The following is a 21,187-nucleotide window of genomic DNA, read 5'->3' as shown; positions in this document are numbered from 1 at the left end:
AACAATCAAGGCTTAACTACGACAAGACTGCGCACAAAGACCCCTAGGGGGGTGTACCAAGAAAGCGTAAAAAATGTGGAGACAAAGAAACAGGACAAAACTATCAAGGGAGGATATTGAGTTCAGAACCACACTTTTGAGGTCTCTCAAGAGGCTTCTAGAGTCTGTCGATAAACTTGATGAGATGTACAGGAAATCTAATGAGACCCTCGATGGTGTGATAAAGGACCATCTAGAAAGTAAGCATACACTGACTGAAATAAAGAATATTATACAGACTCCCAACAGCAGACCAGAGGAGCGCACGAATCAAGTCAAAGATTTGAAATGCGAGGAAGCAAAAAACACCCAACCGGAAAAGCAAAACGAAAAAAGAACCCAAAACTACGAAGATAGTGTAAGCAGCCTCTGGGACAGCTTCAAACGTACCAACATCAGAATTATAGGGGTACCAGAAGATGAGAGAGAGCAAGATATTGAAAACCTATTTGAAGAAATAATGACAGAAAACTTCCCCCACCTGGTGAAAGAAATAGACTTACAGGTCCAGGAAGCGCAGAGAACCCCAAACAAAAGGAATCCAAAGAGGACCATACCAAGACACATCATAATTAAAATGCCAAGAGCAAAAGACAAAGAGAGAATCTTAAAAGCAGCAAGAGAAAGAGACTCAGTTACCTACAAGGGAATACCCATACGACTGTCAGCTGATTTCTCAACAGAAACTTTGCAGGCCAGAAGGGAGTGGCAAGAAATATTCAAAGTGATGAAGAGCAAGAACCTACAACCAAGATTACTTTATCCAGCAAAGCTATCATTAAGAATTGAAGGTCAGATAAAGAGCTTCACAGATAAGGAAAAGCTAAAGGAGTTCATCACCACCAAACCAGTATTATATGAAATGCTGAAAGGTATCCTTTAAGAAGAGGAAGAAGAAGAAAAAGTTAAAGATACAAATTATGAACAACAAATATGCATCTATCAACAAATGAATCTAAGAATCAAGTGAATAAATAACCTGATGTACAGAATGAACTGGTGATTATAATAGAACCAGGGACATAGAAAGGGAATGGTCTGACTATTCTTGGGGGGAAAAGGGGTGTGGGAGATGCGGGAAGAGACTGGACAAAAATCGTGCACCTATGGATGAACACAGTGGGTGGGGAGTGAGGGCGGAGGGTGGGGTGGGAGCTGGAAGGAGGGGAGTTATGGGGGGAAAAAAGAGGAACAAATGTAATAATCTGAACAATAAAGATTTAATTAAAAAAAATAAAATTATGTTCACTAGCTTAAAAAAAAATAAAAGTAACAATTAGCCTCCTATTAGTCTGTAGACAGAGGCAATCTCTGGAGGCTTTGAGTCTTTGCCTGATCTAAGTCAGAAACAGCCTTTAACACTGTCCTGCACTAGAGATTGAGAGGTATAGAGGATCTACCTAAAACATAGTCACAAACCCAAACACAACCAAAATGAGGAAACAAAGAAACAACCCCGAATGAAAGAACTAGTGAATTCTCTAGAAGAGATAATTGAAGCAGAGATAAGAAATTTATCTGAAATAGAGTTCAGAGTAATGATGTTAAAAAATGCTCAACAGTATGAAAAAAGATATAGAAACTATGAAAAAAGAACAGCCTGACATAAAGAATGACATAACACAAATAAAGAACACATTGGAAGGAATACACAGCAGATTAGGGGGAGCTGAGAATTGAATCAGTGAATTAGAAGACAGAGTTAAAAGTATCACTCAATTAGAGAACCAAAAAGAAATTAAAAAACAGGATGACAGCTTAAGGGAGCTGTGGGACAATGTGAAATGTAACAATATTAGAATAGTAGGTGTGCCAGAAGAGGCAGAAAGGGAGAAAGGAATAGAGAAGTTGTTTGAAGAAATAATGGTAGAAAACTTCTCTAACCTGATAAAGGAAAAAGTCACACAAGTTCAGGAGGCACAGAGATCCCAAATAAGAAGAACCCAAACAGACCCACATCCAGACACATCATAATTAAAATTCCAAAACTTAAACACAAAGAGAGAATCTTAAAAGCAACAAGAGAAAAGAAAACTGTTACCTACAAAGGAACTCCCATCAGGCTGACACCTGATTTCTCATCAGAAACTCTACAGGCCAGAAGGGAATGGCATGAAATACTCAAGGTAATGGAAAGCAAGGATTTGAGACCAAGATTACAATATCCAGCAAGGCTACCATTAAAAATAGACGGTCAAATAAAGAGCTTCCCAGACCAAAAAAAAAAGGCTAAAAGAGTTCATCACCACCAAGCCAGCATTACAGAAAAAGCTAAAGGGATTGCTATAAGGGATTGTTGAAAAGAAGAAACAGAGAGAGAAACCTAGCCATTCAGAATTAAAATGGCTATAAATAAGTACCTCTCAATAATAACCCTAAATGTAAATGGATTAAATGCTCCAATGAAAAGGTAGGGTAGCTGAATGGATAAAAAAAAAACATGACCCACCTACATGCTGTCTACAAGAGACCTACCTCAAAACAAAAGACACACACAGGATGAAAGTGAAGGGATGGAAAAAATTTTTCCATGCAAATGGAAAAAAAAAAAGAGCTGGAGTAGCAATACTCATATCCGACAAAATAGACTTTAAAAGCATCATGCTAAGTGAAATAAGCAAGTTGGAGAAATATAAATATCATATGATCTCACTCATTTTTGGAATATAATGCACAACATAGACTGATAAAAATAGAGCCAGAGGGGGAAAAATATTCTAGAATATAATAGAAGTAATCTTGTTATCTGCAGATTTTTAGTATTTCCTACAACTTTTGTGATATCATACTGTGTTTGTACAGTTTTGGTAATATTATACTTAAAATATTTTTATTTTTGAAATATTAATTTATATTGCATGTAATATTATATGTGAGAACTTTATTTTGAATAGTTGGTGTTTATTGCATGTAACATTATCATATTTAAAATCATTTTTCTTGAGATATTAATGCTTACTGCATGTAACATTATATTTAAGATTTTCTTTCTTGAAATATTAAGGTTTATTGCATGTACCATTACTATATTTAAAATTGTTTTTCTTAAAAAAAACTGACAAAAAGAATAAAAAAAGAAAGTCAATATAAAAAAACAAACAAACAAACAAACAAAAAAATCCCTATATAACAAGTTGGAATGATTTCAAGGTGATTTCCTACTTGAAGTGGCTAATAAAAGGAATTTTTATTTCTATAAGGGTCTTTCAAATATTGTTAGAATTAACACATACTGTCTTCACTTTAATATTACACAGTGTTTGGCTCATGGTTAAATTATAAATCAGTGGAGCAACTGTAATAGAAATAATTCATCTACATAACAGATTTTTAAAAACATTCTCAACCTTTTGATTTACCATCTGGATATTTAAACTTATGCAAGTATGGAAAAACTAGCAAAGATAAATTAGATGCATATAACACTGACATTTATACATCAGAGAATAAGAAAAATATCAATTCGCAAACTCGAATTGGAAAGAGGAAATGATAATGGATGCATTAAATCATTTGGTGAAAGTTTTCAGGGAAACTTCAGGGTGGATGAATCAAGCTGACAATCCTGAACTAACTGAACACTCCTAACAATACTATAAACGAATCGAAGCAGATGTACGTCCCACCTGGTAGATAAGAAAAACTAAGATTATTTCATTACCATTTATGAAGCATTTTTTACCAGTGTACCGAAGATATAGGGACAGAGAACACATTCAATGAAACAACTGTCCAATGAGCCAAATCCAGAATATGGGAAATTTTACAGAGCAAATCACATAGTTTCTATTACAAATAAGTTCATAAAAAAAAGAGAGGGAGACTATTATAAATAAAAAGAGGCTTGTGAATCATACAACTTATCTTCCAAAATGGGACACTTCTGAGAATGAAAGAAGTTCTATTAACACTTACGCTAGATAACAGACACGAACTGGGACTACTCTACTCAAAAGCATCAATCAAATGCAAGGTGTGGACTTATCTTTTCTCAGTATCTTTTTACTTTTAATATTTTTTTGGGTGGGAAACAGGATCCAATTCAGGAATTTGAACATGGTCTGAACATTAAACCATAAATGTTAAGGTGATTGATATGACACTGTGACTAGGCTTTGTAAAATAAGTTATCTGTTAGATATACACACTGCAATACTGCAATGTACATAGGTCAGAGAATATGGTAACTGTGTTCTGCGTTAAAACACTAGTGGGGGGTGGTGATGGGAGTAGGCTGTGTGGTGAAAATATATGAAATGGTGTTGATAAAATGGTGATAAATACTGAAGCTGTGTGATGGGCCCATAGGGATTTGTTACACTACACACCTCCATTTAATGTACATTTCTGTAATTGCAGTTACTTTTTTTTAAATTGAATTTATTGGGGTGACACTGTTTAATAAAATTATATAGGTTTCAGGTGTAGAATTCTGTAATTCATCATCTGTATATTGTGTGTTCACCACCCCAAATCAACTCTCCTTCCACCACCATTTACCCCCCCCCATACCCTCTTCTCCCTCCTCCCACCCCCATTTCCCTCTGATAATCGCCATACTGTTGTCTGTCTATGAGGTTTGTTTTGTTTTCTGAATCCCTTCGCCTTTTTCACCCATCCCCCTTACTCCCTCCCCTCTGACAGCTGCCAGTCTGTAACAGCAAATTTCTTTACAAGTTTAACATCACCCAGCCTGGCAGAAAGCATTTCTGGCTTTGACTTTCTTATGATGACAGGTACACTCCCACAACACTAACTTGCCAAAAACATATTGGTTAGGCTTAGTCATAAAATGGAAATCTCAAAGGGGAATCTTTAAAGGAGGAACAGCTGCTTTGGCTCGAGGATGTAAAAGTCCGTTTCTGACTGTCCCACTGAAAGCGCTCCGAGTCCCTTCCTGGACTCACAGTGGGTGGTGATGGTGTTGTGGGCACTGGGATTTGTAAGAACTCAGCCACGAGGCTCACACAGCTTCGAACATGAAGCTGGGTCAGCAGCTCCAATGTGATATTATCCTATGTTCTTGGCAAAGAATCATAACTTTAACTTCTGCCAAACATAAAATTTATTTTATGGGGTAGAAGAAACTTATAAAGTGTATCTGAGTGAAGTCTCTGTTGTGAAGAGTCTATTTTAATCATGTTTCTCAAGTACAGTTTTTTGGAGAATTACTATTTGGAGAATAGCCCAAAGTGAAAATTTCATCTAAATAGTTACTCATCTTCACCTTGAAATACTAAACAAAGATAAGCAAAAGTTTACAGATTGGCCTTTAAAATGTCTTACTATTTGAAGTGCATGTTTTAATAATTTTGTAATTACCTCCTATTAAGACCAATTATAATTTTTCTTAGACCCTCGCCCAATTATTGTTCTGGTTTCCAAATGCAAAATAACACATTTTAGGAGAGTTCTTCATATAGAATGTCTGACTCCACTTCAGGCAATGGCATTTATAGAAATTAAAGAAAAACCTTAACAAAATATACAACACTTAGATGCACTAAATATATAAAAATACCAGAGATGTATAATATTAATGAAGCTTAAATCAATTACAAATATAGTTTCATGATACTTCAATAAATTTAAACAAATTCTTCACTGGTTTAGAAGTTCAAGCCATCAAGTCTAGGAGGAAGTCTGCTTTAAAAATACAAGGCAGTGTTAATGAATTTCTGAGAAAAATGCTATCACCAACAATTAGCTCAAGATGCCTTAACTTTCATTTCCTTTTTGATTCCAGGCACCTAAAGTACATTTTTAAACGAGGAACAGGGAAGTTGGGGTAAGCTGAATAGTATGTTACACCTAAAGCAGTCCATTGTAAGTTTGAGTCATGTGTTCTGAAATCAGCAACTTTGACCTTCCACCACATGTAGATTTATGGCAGTGAGGTGCATACCATGACATTTTTGGATTACAACTACCATAGAAAGTCAAGCAACAATTTTAAGTACAAAAAAAAAAATAACTTTCTTAAGCAGATTATTTATAGTTGATTTGCACTCCCTCATGACCCAGAGAGAGAACCTATTTTAAGATAAAATTAGTAAAACCATACCAGTTAGACTAATAACAACAAAAAAAATTGGTTAGCAATGGGTTGTTGCAATGAGCAATATAGTATTTGCATAAGCTCAGTAAACTATTTTGCAGTTTGGTGGATACAGAGGAAAGGAGACTAAAGGAAGAAATGCAAAATCAAAATTATTTTAGAATCAATTGTAAGTAAACTAAGTATGGTAGGATTTCAGTGTAGCATAGTGAATTATCCTATAGTCTTTGAATGTTATACAGGAATGGCATAGTAGAGGAATAATAAAAAAAATAAAGATTTCTCCTGCAAGTGGAGGGAGTTGAAAACAAACAGTAATATAAACAAAAAAACATACTAACACTTGGATGCGCTAAATATATTTAAGTGCAAACCCTGTTCTTCTATTCCAAATATTTATATATTCCTGGAAAAAATGCATATCCTATGGACACTAAATTCTTGAAGATTTAGACATAGTAGAAATGGAAGCAATTTTGATTACTATTGTGGAAATAATGAACTAGGTTAAATGGAAGCCAAAATTGGTTTGGTTCTCTATAACTTCTACTACAGGTCTTGTGTTTTGTTTGCTACGTATACAATTACAGCCCTTCACCTGGGAATCCCAAAGTTTCTCAGCAAACTTCTTTTGTTTCAAGTACTGCCACTCACAAGTGATGTCAATACTTACTAATGTGATGGCCAGGCACACAAACGAGTTGTCATTTGCAGCAAGTAGATAGACAAGTATTTTCAAGTTTATGGTGCGATTGAGTTCATGCGGGTACAGACACTTAGCAAGCTGGTCCTAACTAATGGCTATGTTATCTGAAGGTACAAAATATTAATGAAATCATCTCACACTGTCCATGTTAGCAAACACAACCTCCTATTGCATGACTGTGAAGCAGGCATTTTGACCCCCATTTTATAAATGTGAAAATGCAGGTTCAACTCTCTTCCCTCCAACCAACGATCAGGCTTTGCTATCCGTGGAAAGAGAGAAGAGGTCCTGGCTTCACTTACTCTTCATTCAGGGCACACCGCCGGTTGGTGAGCGTGCCGTATTTCCTCAGCGTCTCGGTGAGCTCCGAGTAGAGTTTGTCAGCCAGAGACAGGGGGATGCCTTCCCACACCAGGATGAGAATCACAATCACTGCAGCCTCACAGGTATGGCCAGCTCGCTCCCGCACCAAACACAGTAGCTTCTCCTCGCTGCTGCTTCTGCGCACCACCTGTGCAGGTCACCATTCCACCCCAACACCCCCCACCCCAACCAAAACAAGACAAGGGTCACTTGCAGCAGATTTAAGCATTGTTTTATGTATGCATATTTTCTCATGTCTGGGTCACAGGGCAACATTTACCACCCCCTACAACTTGCCTTTTGTAGCCCATGTACAAAGTGGGGGTTTACCCTGGGGTCAGAACTGGGAGAGGTGAAAAACTGCTCAATGTTTAGCTGACTACTGTATACCCAGCAGAGTTGGGGCAATGCTCCCTGAATTAAAGCCAGAGCTAGAGGGAAGACATGCAGGTCTTTTTCATAAAGATCAAGGTTTTCATAAATGACGTGAAGGTATTTAAAGGAAGAATTATACTTGTAGCAGGTGCTTGAATGGACCTCCTTCTCACCATTCAATTCTTTCAATTAAATATGGTTAGCATATGATTATAAAACTAATCTGCTTTTTTCTTAAGAGATAACACATGATAAAATAAATATAAGCAATATTCCTTTTAGCTGGTATAAATAACTCTTTGATCTGGGTTAACATAATTTTTTTCAGGGTTAAATTTAATGAATGAAAATGCCCAGAACTGAAGACCAAAAGCCCTGTCAAGTCACACTTACCCATTTGGCAATAGGACATCCCTGAGAACTTTTGCCTTCTTTACCAGTATAGATGACTCTTTCAATCCTAATAGCTTTACCCTTCTGTCCAAACCTTAAAGAAATCCACAGAAACACACACACACATAAAATTAGCAAATGGGCCTAAAAGACACCCAAAATATTGAACATCTGAGTGTAATTTTACTCTATTACCACATCCTGAGAAATAAATGGTTCATTTTTTTTTAAAGTTTATGCCAAGCAAACTAGATAATAGACGTTAAGCCTTGTTTTTCTTCAGTATAAGAATATACTGATAATTGTAATGAACTATTTCAAAATTATATGTTAGGTGAAAATAATGGGAAAACTTAGTTTTATACATAATTTCACAAAGCACAAGACTTTTTTAAGTTTGCTAAATTCAGTCTTCTAAGATATATACTATTTGATTTTTGTCCTTAACTAAATTTAGCTATTTTAAACATAGGGAATCATAATAGATTTTAGTTATAACTGTTCCTCAAAGAATCTCACATTTTTAAAAAGGAAGCTGGCAAATAACTAGTATCCAGCAATACTGAGAATATAGGATAGTTCTAGAAATTGATTATATTTTCCCTTCTGACCAAGGTACTACTTACTACTTGTTAATAAATAAAAAGGGGGGCACAAAATGATTAGTAAATTTCTACATGCTAATTTGGAAATGGGGCAAGAATGATGCAAAGTATGTCCTTGCTGCCCAGAATGTCTCCTAATGTATTTCAATGATAACACTGCCTACCTCTTAGAGAAAAGGCATCCTAGCATAGTAACAGCTCAAGAGCTGTGGATACCTATATGAATGTCTCTCTGCATTGAGTATCTCGCTCTTAAGAGTCTTCTACATGCAGGAGTAACTGTAGATTCAGGTAAGTACTTGCATACCTGTGACTGACAGTAAAAAAAGAAAATGCAACTATAAATAGAATGTCTCTATTTCTATTCAGTATATCACACTTGCCCTTTGCTCAGACTGGGGACAACTTCCTTAGAGAGGACAATGCCTTTACAATTCTAGGTGAATTTAACTCAACGGGTTCCTTTCTTAAACCATACGTCCCCCCTCTTCCTCTTTGACACTTTATCGCCCAGTGGGAGAGCCACAGTGGGGCCTCTCTCTGCAGCTTGTGCCAGCACCTTTATGCCTGGCAAGCAGGATGATTCTTGCTCATGCCTGGGTTTTCTGGCACCCATGTCAAAGTGGGCAGCCTGTGCCAGCTCGCAGACTCTTGGTCCTGTCAAATATTGTGACTCCCTGGTGAATAGCACAGTGTGTAGGATTGGCAACCCTGGAATAGCTAAGCCTACTAGTAATTACTCAATTTACGATTGTTTACTGCTTTGTGTGTGTGTAAGCTGGAAAAAGTCTGACATATACAAAAGGATAAACGTTACTCTGCCCTGTGCCTTTGCGTTAATTACCTTTCTTCCATGATTTCTCTAATAGCTGCCACATTAGGACCTGCTCCTAGATGGGTATAAAAAGGACCTTCATCTTTTTCAATAATTTGCTCTGTTGAGATAATAGAAGATTATTATTTTAGACCTCAATTATACTAAATATAAAGGCTACATCCACAAAGCTTATCCCCCAACTGCACATTAAGGGCCCTAAATGTGACTTTACACATTTTTTCCCCCAAATGAGTAAATTAAGGGAGTCATTTATTAGAAAATGTGTGAAATAATTAAGTATATGCATATGTTGGCTGTTGGATACAAATATATTAAATTATATTTCAGATATGGACTAAGAAATTATTTTATACCAAATGCATGGAACCAAACAAGAAAAAGTGTGGGGATTATAATATATTATATGTAATATCAACTACAATTGGTTTTGTACACTAAAAAAAGTTTTTATAGCTAACTGGAATTCTGCCTGCTACTTGGATGTTAAAAGATTAGAATATAATTTCCTATCTTATCTTGCCCTTAGGTGATTTCTCAGTTTATTGTCAAGATACCTTTTTCTCCTCTTGTCTCCCCACAACATTTTATCACTCTGTTTTGAAATTAAAAACATTGACTCCAGACCCATATTTGTCCATACTTTAGAACAATTTTTGAAGTGAAAAAATACTGGAGAGTGGGTCAGGTAAAAGGAAGAGGCTCCTGTCAAAGATGGGATGTGGGGGAGAAAAGGGTGAAGGTGATGGGAGAAGGGAGTGAAGGTGGTTATAACTTACCTAATATTACCTATGACATGTGTGGCACTTAGCCCAGTGAGGCAACCTAATCCTGACCACACACAAAGGGACAGTGGGCATCCTCCCTCATCGCCTATAAGATGCAGGGTGTCCCATCATAAGAGGAATAACATGGGGTGGGTGGACCACTAGCCACATTAGTTTTTGACATGTTTTTTCAAATGTCTTCTACTGTACCCAAGCTGAATAGCTATGATTAAGATATCCACATATATGTATAAAATCTGCATCCATCAGCAAAATGTTTCCTTATTCCAACAGACCTGTCACGTATCTTGAATTTTAACAAAAAGGTGTTTGTTTCAAAAATAGGAAATTACATATATTTATAAAAAAAGATAAAACTTCAAAGAGAAAATAGAATCAAAATGAATATAAATCACACAATATTTCAAGTATATAAATGGAGAAAGGGCAACTTCATGAATATTCAGAACTTCAAGCATTACAATTTCCCCCAACTCAGTGGTCGGCAAACTGCGGCCCCTTGAGTGTGGCTCTTCCACAAAATACCACGTGCGGGCGCACACGTACAGTGCGACTGAAACTTCGTGGCCACACTCAAGGGGCCAAAGAGCCGTGCATGTGGCTTGCAAGCCGCAGTTTGCCAACCACTGCCCCAACTCAACAAGACTGAAGATAATTTCTCCCTGATAGAAATTAGCCTTGTAAAACTAATACCTTCAACCCCAAATTAAAAAATATTAAAAGCTTCTACACTAGTTTGCATATGACAGTTGTTTTTCTCATTTTAATAGATGTTTTTACTGCCTAGCTGTCTCTCCAAAAAATTATTTATAAAGACAAATAGATTGATTACTCTATAGAGGATAGCTTTATATTTTAAAAGGTATGAATACAGAGAAAAATGAGCATGCACAATTGTCTTAATATTTTGAAAAAAAAACTGTAAGTGAAGTTCTTTCTTGCACAGCACAAGCATTTGTAATTCAAAGACAAGAAATGTAAGCTTCAGATTTTTATGAGCCTTTAAAAATTGCTGCCAGACTAAAAAAAAAAAAAAAGAAAGAAAAAAAGGAAAAGAAAAAGAAAGTCCCATATCTAAAGATGAATTTGCTAATTCTGGATAAACACCATATGTCTCAGAACATTTTTGGCACTTACCTACACATCTGCATGATGGGAAATCATATTGAGTCTTGACAGGTGTATCCAATAAATTTTTTATAGGCGTATCTAGTAATTTGGAAGGTGACTCTATAAAATTATTGAGAACAGAACCAGCTGTTCTTTTGGTTGGTGTCTTTTCTGAAGGAGTTGCCTGCTGCTCTAAAGCTGGGGTGTGGCTATCGAGTTCTGCAGCACTGGTATGTCTAGACAAAACTGTGACTGGCCCTGACATTTCAACTTTTACTTGCTTCTGTGATTTGAGAGTAAGAGCCTTATGGTCAAATAGTGATTTGACCTGGAACTGCTTCAGGTGTTGCTCCATGGTCTCAAGAATGCTCCTCTGCTGCACATTATCACAGCTCGGGGGTGGAATCTCTTGCTTAGTTACCTTTTTCCACATTTTGTTTTCTGGCTGTGCTGACTTGGGGTGCATGCAGGCATGGGGCTTGGATCCAGGTTCAACCTTAATTGGCCTGTGTGCCTGATTGTGGCAAGACTCAGTTTGGGGTTGTTGGTTTTGCTGCTGCTCTTGCTTCTGTAAGAGGTGCCATCTCAGAGCAGCGTGCTTTTGAATGTCCTTCTGGGGAGGGGTCTGAATGTGACTTCCTCCTTGCTCAGGCACAGTGAAAGCGTTTGCTTGGTTGTGCATCAGGTACCTTTGCTGAGTGAGTTGTGTAGCTTGTTGGCCAGACAAATCTTGGTTTTTACTTTTATATCCCTGCAGAACGGAAGCCTGTGGAGGCTTCTGTCCTTGTTCTTGAAAGCACCTGTGAAGACCATCTTGTTTTGTGGTCACATTATTTGGAAAATATTGCATGTGATGCAAGTTTTGGGTCTTGTTTCCAGAAAAATGTTCAGGATGTAAAGTCTGTTCTGTATTCTTTGAAGCTGGGTGAATGTTGTTTGAACAAGAAATCTGTACTTTGCTTGCATTTGACTTCAAGATATGACCATAAGGGGAATTTCTACTGTTCATATTCTGTATGTGCTCCAATCCCATTTGGGTATTATGAGTCTGAAACTCACTTGATTTTGAATATTGATTTTCATCATGAAAGCGTTCTTCCACTTTAATCTGGCTAAAGAACGAGCCTTCCCTTTGCTGACCACAGTTGCCTCGGGGATGAGAAAAAGTATGGGGCATTTGTTCTTTATTCTCCATGTGTAATTTTTGCTGTTGCTGCTGGTTTTGAGGGAGATGTGAATTCTGGGATGTCTGTGTTTGTGCTGCCTGATTATGAGACTTAGGTTGCAAAAGATGTGAGTTTGAGAAGGGCTCCGTCTCTGAAGCCTGTTGATTCAAGTGCTGCTTTAATGGTGAGGGCATGAGTTTCTTATACTCGGAGTCTGGTCTCTGTTGAAAATGAAACCTAGGGGTGCACAGTGACTGCGTGTGAGCTTCAGGGGGAGGGTCTGTCTTGGAGAAGTGCACCTGGAGTGAGGGTTTTTGGAACTGGAGATGCTGGTCCACTGTACCTTGAGACTGCCCATGATTCATCTCAAGTTGGTACCTTTGTGGCCTCTGCTCTGGCTGCATCATTTTCTGGGTGCAGGCTTGCCCTGGGAGCCCCCCAGGCATGTTGGAATTTCCAGTGTACTGTTTGGAGGTCATTTGATTGGAGGAGTTGGACTGATACTGAAGAACTGACCGCAGAGGTGCTTTATATTTTAGATGGGATTCTGCTTGAGGAAATTGAGGGGCCTTCAATTCAATCCATCCTGGTTTCAGATGGGGCTGTGTTGGGAGCGCAAGATCGAGTGTTTGTTGCTTATCTTGACCCTGCAGAACCTCCTGTTCTTTGTGCCCCATCAGCTGCTGGCAGTGGTCCTGTGGCTCTCCACTGCTACCAAGAATTGGTGGGTTATGCTTGGGATGTTCTGGTGTTTGTCTTGCTTTCTCAGGACACAATGGAACAGTCATTGTCCCTGGAGTCCGTATGTCATTCCTGTTAACACAATTATTCTGAAGCCTTTCTGGAAGTGTCAGAGAGGGGGTGGATACATGTGTAGGTGGGTTAGGACTCTGGGATGGTGGTGCCTCCGGTTCACCCTCTATTTTCACTTCCCTTAAAAGAGCTGTATTACTTTGGTTGGGGTAGTGATGGTGTTCTTCCACAACACCATCGCTCAGAGTGCTTTTTCCTTCTGAAGGAAGCTGAGGAACCTCTGGAAGAGGAGGAGACAAAAGCAACTGTGATGGTGGTGGTGTGACAGTGGCAGAAAAGGAATCCTTAGAGAACACTGAGGTTTGCTTGAAGTAAGCACCATTCATTTCATTTTGCTTGAAATACCGTTCAGAGCTGCCACCAGGAGCCTGCAAAATGCTGCTGGAACCTGAACAGAATTCTTCACCAGCCACTAGCTTTGTGGTTCCTTGGATGTTACCGTTTTCTGCAGGAGATGGGCATATCTCAAAAACTGGTTTTTGTTGTTCTGGTTTCTGAAAGGAACAGGTACCTAGCATTGCAGCTGGTTTACTGACATTATCAGCGTCACAGGCCTCAGTCATGACTGCAGCTGGCTCTGGAGGCAGCTCAGAGTTCGAGGTCTGTGGGAAATTGGTCTGCCCTGAGGTATACAACGGGTGAGTGATCTCACAGGACAACTCATTAATAGCCGGACTGTTAATGGCATGTATGTGAGATGTGGTTTTCTGCACCGCAATGGAAACACAATCTGGGTAATATTGAGACAGTGTTTTTTCCAGGAGTTCACCATGTGTGTTTTCCATGGAAGAGGCAGAAACTGTAGCACCATTAGGCATTAGCACTGACTTGTTTTTAAGAAGTAATACAATGTTCTTGTCATGGTAGTTAGCATCTTTGCCCTCCTGCTCATTCAGAATCTGCTGCTCTGCATTTTCAGACCCACTCGCGTTGTGTGTTGAAAAACTGGTGGTATCTTTAACTGCATTTTCTGGGGCCACAGAGCTCACAGATTCTCTCTTGTCATTCATATCGGAGACATTTGGTTGACTGCTGCCTTTGCCTGGATTTCTTTCTTGTCTTTCCCCGAAGTTCTTGCCTTCTCCATTGGCCTTTTGGTCTTGTTTCAACTTCTTGTTCTGATGGAGCCCAGAGAGAGAAGGTTCACTAACTGTGCGTTTTATCCCTCCATTCTGCAAACACTGGGAATACCCTCTGCCTTCTTGTATAAAGTCCGGGCTGACACGACTATTCTGGCTGCCCTTCATATGGGGTATTCCATAATGACTTTTGAAAGATTGCCACTTGGTGTCTCCATTCACTTCTGGATAAGGTCTCTCTGGTAATGGGCTTCCATTCTGGAGCTTTATAGCCAGAGGTTCTGTCTGGCAGATAGGAGAAGGAGATGGTGTCAAGAATGGACTTAGTCTGTTGCCCTCCACATGGTTGGTTCTATCCTGTTCCATCAGGCTTGCTTAGGGGCCATCCACAAGGCTGCCCTCGGAGTCAATTCTAAAGAGCACAGAGACAAAAATGAAAGTGCATTAATACATGTCTGACTTGAATAATGCATCTTAGAGAATTAGCACGTCGTTAATAGTATTGGAATTCTTAGACATAGTAAGTTGTAATACTCATTTTCATGGAAGACCAGTAGCTGATTACTCTTGCCCGGCAAGCATGGCTCAGTGATTGAGCATCGACCTATACACCAGAAGGTCAGGGTTCGATTCCTCGTCAGGGCACATGCCTGGGTTGCCCAGGGTGCAGTCTTGATACTTGGTAGAGAGCATGCATGAGGCAGCCAATCAATGATTCTCTCTCATCAGTGATGTTTCTCTCTCTCTCTCTCCCTCTCCCTCCTTCTCTGAAATCATAAAATATATTTAAAAAATAAAAGGATTACTCTTGTCCTCCCAGCAATTGCCATTGCCATAGTTATGGTCACAGAGAATGAAGATGATCAAAATCACCAGCTCATGTGGGAAGGTCATATGCATTAGTAAATATTAACCACTTCTTTCCCAAATAATTCTTCGTGTCACAATGCTAAGAACAGTGGAGAAAGCCTACCTCCTTTCTATCTTCTCTAGCACCTTACATAGCAAATCACTAGCTAAGCTATCAATTCTATTTTCTATATATTCCTTGAATTTTCTTCACTGACACTTGGTAGCCAGCTTTACATTATCTTGGCTCATTAGCCATTGCAGTAGCTTTTTAAAGGGTTTCTCTCCTAGCCCAGTCTGTCCTCGCCAGTCCCCAAGGTTCCTTCAAATAGTTCTCAGAGAGAAGGTTCTAAAATGCAAATCTGATGTCATAGCCTCCTTAACACAGTTTACTGGCTTTATACTACTTGCATTAGCAGTTCTCAAACTCGTTTACTCAAACACACCTGAAAGATAAGGCACACTGCCTTTAGTGTCACATCCCAGCAGATCAGTCAGGGATGAAAAGTGTAGTTTATAAAATGCCCTTTCTAGGTGAATCTATGTTTTCTTCTACAGTCCTGGCTGCCGACTTCTATTGAGAATTCCTGCCTAATATAAATGGATTTTCATATGCAGGTTTCTATTTTTCTCTCCTTCTACTTCCTCTCACAGTTTATAGGCCAACTATAACAACAACTTATAAATATTATGATACTGTTGTCTGCCCAGAATGCCTTCTTAGTCCGCCAATTTGCCCAGAGACTCTTCTACATTCCTCTAAAACTATCTCAGATTATCACATTCCCTAGGAATCCTCTTTCTGTTTTCCAAGAGGATTAAACATTCCCAATTCTATACTGTTTCTATTATGTTTCATAAGGTCTACAATAAACATATCATACTCAGTTGTATTCTACTCTCTTACTGGACTCTAAACTCCTTAAGAATACTCTACTCTGTTCATGTTCGTGCTTAGTATAAAGTAAGCATTCAATCAGTTTCACTAGATTGATATAAATGTGCTCATCTTATGATTATTTCTTCATTCATTCATTCATTCAAACATTTTTTAGACCAATATTGATGGAGATTTCAAAGTCCAAATGATAGAAAGAAAAGGAAGAAATGGGCACTAAGATACATAAATAATCCATTAGATAAAGTAAATGCTGCCCTGTTCATGATATAGTTATTCCTTTTTCCCCCACAGTTTTTCTTATTACATATATTTTAAGAATATAAGCTTTTTAAAAAATCAAGATTACTTTGCCTCTGGGCTATTAAAAAACCCATTGCTTACATTGCTTACTAACCAAGACAAATGAAACAGAAGAAGAAATAAGATATTAACACTGGAAAGCAACACTAAAGTTATCATTATTTGCAGATGATAGGATTGTACACTGGTCTACCAAGAGAATCAACTGAAAAACTATTAGAATTGATCAGAATTCAGTAAAGTAGCTGAAGAAAAAAAATCAATAGCCTTGATATATAAAAGCAACAACCAGTCAGAAATGTTAGTGGAATAAAATACAGTAATAGAAAAAAAATATATAAAACACCAGAAGTATACGTCACAAGAAACATGGAAAATCTATTGGAATAAAAATTTAAAACAAGTAGAAAGGTATATGGTCTTTTATATTGTCAAATTAATGTATTCATTTAATGTACTCTAAATAAAAATGCTAGCAGAATGTTTTGAGGAATGAAAGAAGCTGATTCTAAAGTTAGTGGGGGGGGGGGGAAATAAACAAATCGAATGGCCAGGAATAATCTGAAAAAGAACCATAATAGAGCCTGAACAGGGCAGTAGCCACTTTAAAAGATATTTAAAAGCAAGTAAAGCTATCATACTTAAAACAGCTTGTACTTATACATTGATAGGTGATAGAGTGCTATTAAGGCCAATGAAATAAAATGTCCAGAAATAGAGAAAAAAGAAATATGGCTTGAGGTAATGATGACATTTCAAATAAATATATTAAAACAATTGGGTAGTCGTCTGAAAAAAATGATAAAGTTTAATCTATCCCTGATACCCTATATGAAAATGAATTTTAGATGAATTTAAAATATGAATATGAACCCCCTAAATTAAAAGCAGTCCAAGAAAACTGTCTAAAAATTATCTAATGACTAAGTTATTTGTGACCCCAAATCTCAAAGGCATAACATACTAGAAAGTTCAGTAAAATGTAGGCATGCAAAAATAAGCCCATAAGCAAAGTTAAAAGTCACATAAAACTTTTCTTCATATATAGAACTCCTAGAAAATGACAAGAGCCCCAACCATCCAATAGAAAAATGAACAAAGGACGTGGAGTTCACAGAAAATGAAATGAAATGGCTCTTAAATATTTAGAAAATATGCAGCATCACTAATAAAAATAAGTACAAATTAAAACTAACAAGATTCCTTTTTTTTTAAATTGGAAAAGATAAAAAAGTTTGATAATACACTATGTTGACTAGCATGTAGTGAAACAGACCACTCTCTTGTATGGTTCTTGGGAGCCAAAATTAATACTAATACAATGGAAGACAATTTAGCAACATCTACAGAATATCACAGGAACTTTTTTTGACCCTTTAGTTTCAAGAACTTACCTAGCAAGTATGCTCATATATATGTTAAATGATGTATGCACAACCTTTTTCAATAGCAAAAGGAAACAATCTATATTTTCAGATGGAAATATTTCCAACTAATTAAACGAAATGAAGCAAGCTGCAGAACAGTACGTATAAGAATGCCACACATGTACATTAAAAAAAATAAAAAATAAAGTCTGCTCTGGGAGAATATACAACAAACTGGTAATAATATTTTGCCTCCAGGAAAAGGACTGGGGAGGCTAGAAGAATAGCATTGGGAGGAAGATTGCTTTGAACTGTTTGCTGTTTCTGTAACTTTTAATCATGTGTATCCTATATAATAAAAGTGTAGTATGCAAATTATCCCCTTGACCGGGAGGTCGTCCAGGAGTTCAACTGGGGGGTGGGGCGGGCTGGGGGAAGGGAGGGAGGCCCCGGCTGGCAGCTGGCAGCCAGCAGCTGCTAGGGACCCAACCAGTGCACAAATTTCGTGCACTGGGCCTCTAGTTAATTAATAAATAAAATTACATAATTCCTACGGGACAAAAGAAAAGAAAAAACAGGGCCAAGGGATGTCTTCATTTCTAAGAGATCTCCTTGCTTTTAAATAATTAAGAGATGGCCTATAAATGCATAGCCACTAGTCACATATTGCTATTGAGGAAATGAAATGTGGTTAGTCCAAATTGAGATGCACTATAGTGTAAATGCACACTGCATTTTAAAGACCTTAGTGTGGTAAAACAACAACAACAACAAACAAACAAAAAAACAAAAAACAAACAACAACAACTCAATTTTTAAAACTATCATTTGACTTTGGGTGGTGGGCACACAGTGAAATATATAGATCTTGTAACAAAGAATCTACTCCTGAAACCTATATGATCCTATAAAGCAATGTCACCCCAATAAATTTAATAAAAATAAAAACTATTGATTATATGTTGAAATACAGTATATTATTTTGGATATATTAAGTAAAATATCATTAATTTCACTAGTTTCTTTTTACTTATTTTAGTGTGTATACTGAAAATTTTAAAATTTCACATGTGATTTATGCTGCAATTTATTGGACAGCTCAAAGCTAGACTAATACTCTTAATCATCGATAACCTTAACAAAAAATTCTAGGTTCTAGAATCATAAAAATTGATTTTTTAAATTAAATGTGAGAGGATTCTCCAAAGTCAAGGTACTACCATTTTTCAAAAATTAAGGGGCATAGAAATAAGCTCAGATTAGATCAATTAGCTTTCCAAATAGTACAATAAAATATATCTTCTTTTGACAACTGCAAAATCAATTCACCAGCTGCCAGCCAGGGCCTCCCTCCCTTCCCCCAGCCCGCCCCACATTTATGTTATGATCTATATGATATTTGCATGCTCTGTATACGATGTAGATTGTCCTATTTTTCTAGATATAAAATATTTTAAGCATTTTTATTCTCTATTATGATCCATTCCACATCATTTGGACATTCTTTAAAATGTCAAAGGCAGAATTACAACAGATGGAGTTTGCAAATCTTTTATGAGCATACTAACTCCTAAGAAGAAATGAAGGTGATTTTCAATGAATTTTTTTTTTTTTAAGAGAGAGAGAGGAAGAGGGAGATAGAAGAATCGATGAGTCGGCTGCCTTCTGCACAGCCCCTATTGGGATGGAGCCTGCAACCCGGGCATGTACCCTGATCAGAAATCCACCTGGCAACCTGTTGGTGCATGAAATGATGCTCAATCAACTGAGCCACAGCAGCCAGGCAATGGAATGTATTTTAATAAGGAGTTTTAAACTCAATAGCCATTTAAAAATACTAATTTAAAGTAATTTCATAACTATTCTGTGACAGCAATTCTTTTAGTGAGCACAACTATTAGATATGGAAAGTTAAATGTTTAGCTTTCTCAGGGAGGGCAGAAAAATTATGAACCTTTCCATTTTAGGATGAGAATAATTTTTTATTTGAAGCTTATTTGTTATTAACCTATGAATCTGATTCAGAAATTTTAAACCAATCAAGTGCCTTTTTAGAGGGAGAAAGAAAATTATTTTCTTTGACTTCAATGTGTCCCAAACCACACTTTGTATGTATACATATCCGGGATATTGTATGATCCACTAACCCACTTGCACAGCACTCTTTAAATGACTTATTGTTTTCATGCTGACATTGACAAGCATTATTTTTAATAAAAAAGAGAAATGATAACTGTTCATTTTGCTCATTGCAGAAATATTAGAAAAGCTTTCATGCTGTAATTATTAGTTATTTATACAAAGTATTTTTCAAGCTTATATATTGAATAATTTATGTATAAGACAAAAAATTCCAATTATTGTAGATATCTACCTGCTAATCAGTGAAAATAGAATTGATAGGTTATTTTTACAAATTTAGGGGGGAGAAAAGAAAACTTTTTCTAAAGTTAAACAAGTGTTTTCCTAATGAATGTAACTTTTTGATATAGAGATACGTATTTTTGTGTGACATTGCTTTTGCTTCTCAGAGACCAAGACCAAAAAAAAAAAAAAAATGGCTAAAGAAGTTTATCACCACCAAACCAGCACTGCAAGAAATTCTAAAGGAACTGTTGTAATGAGAAGAAGAAATGTAGTGAGAGAAACATAGGTACAAAGAATTAAAATGACACTAAATAATTACCTATCAATAATAACCTTAAATACAAATGGATTAAATGCTCCAATTAAAAGACAGGGTATCTGAATGGATATGAAAACATGACCCAAATATATGCTGTATACAAGAGACCCACCTTCACATTGGATGAGAGTGAAGGGATAGAAAACTATTTCCATGCAAATGGAAATAAAAAGAAAGCTGGGATAATAATACTCATATCTGACAAAATAGACATCAAAATGAAGGCCATCACAAGAGACAATGAAGGTCACTACATAATATTAGAAGGAATGATCCAACAAGAGACTATAACTCTGGTAAACATATACACACCCAATATAGGAGTACCTAAATATATATTTTAATTATATATACATAATTAAAAAAAAACTTCTGGAGGACTTTAAGGGAGAGATAGACAGCAATACAGTCATAGTAGGGGACTTTAACAGCCTGCTGACTGGTTAGATCTTCCAGACAAAATTAACAAGGGAACAGTGACTCTAAATGTCACACTGGATCATATGGATTTAATTAAAATTTATAGAACATTTCACCCAAAAGCTGCAGAATATACATTCTTCTCAAGTGCACATGGACCATTCTCAAAGATAGATCATATGTTAGGACACAAAACAAGGCTCTACAAGTTCAAGAAACTTGAAATCATATCAAGCAACTTTTCAGATCACAATGGAATGAAATTAGAAATCAACTACAATAAAAACACTCAAACATTCAAACACATGGAGGCTAAATAGCATGTTATTAAACA

At 37.0% G+C, this 21,187-nt stretch overlaps 1 protein-coding gene across 9 annotated transcripts in view; it reads right to left on the bottom strand.

The window, feature by feature from the left end:
- Positions 1-21,187, bottom strand: part of TET2 (tet methylcytosine dioxygenase 2) — a 122,081-nt gene that overhangs the window by 30,106 nt on the left and 70,788 nt on the right. For 8 of the 9 annotated variants that reach the window (XR_002832350.1, XR_002832349.1, XM_023765105.1 and 5 more), the window contains 4 exons: positions 11,300-14,742; positions 9,384-9,474; positions 7,935-8,028; positions 7,106-7,314 (listed from right to left, as the gene is read on the bottom strand). Coding sequence is in view for 6 of the 9 variants with exons in the window: in XM_023765105.1 (XP_023620873.1) it covers positions 7,106-7,314; positions 7,935-8,028; positions 9,384-9,474; positions 11,300-14,696 (3,791 nt within the window). In the remaining 3 variants the exon portion in view is untranslated. Of the gene's footprint in view, positions 1-3,201; positions 3,666-6,770; positions 6,908-7,105; positions 7,315-7,934; positions 8,029-9,383; positions 9,475-11,299; positions 14,743-21,187 lie in introns of those variants that run through there. The other variant, XR_002832351.1, reaches the window with a different exon arrangement.

Source organism: Myotis lucifugus, unplaced genomic scaffold (genome assembly GCF_000147115.1).
Source record: "Myotis lucifugus unplaced genomic scaffold, Myoluc2.0 scaffold_375, whole genome shotgun sequence".
NCBI lineage: Eukaryota > Metazoa > Chordata > Mammalia > Chiroptera > Vespertilionidae > Myotis > Myotis lucifugus.
The sequence above is the reverse complement of the archived record's forward strand: the minus strand, read 5'-3'. Positions and strand labels throughout refer to the sequence as shown.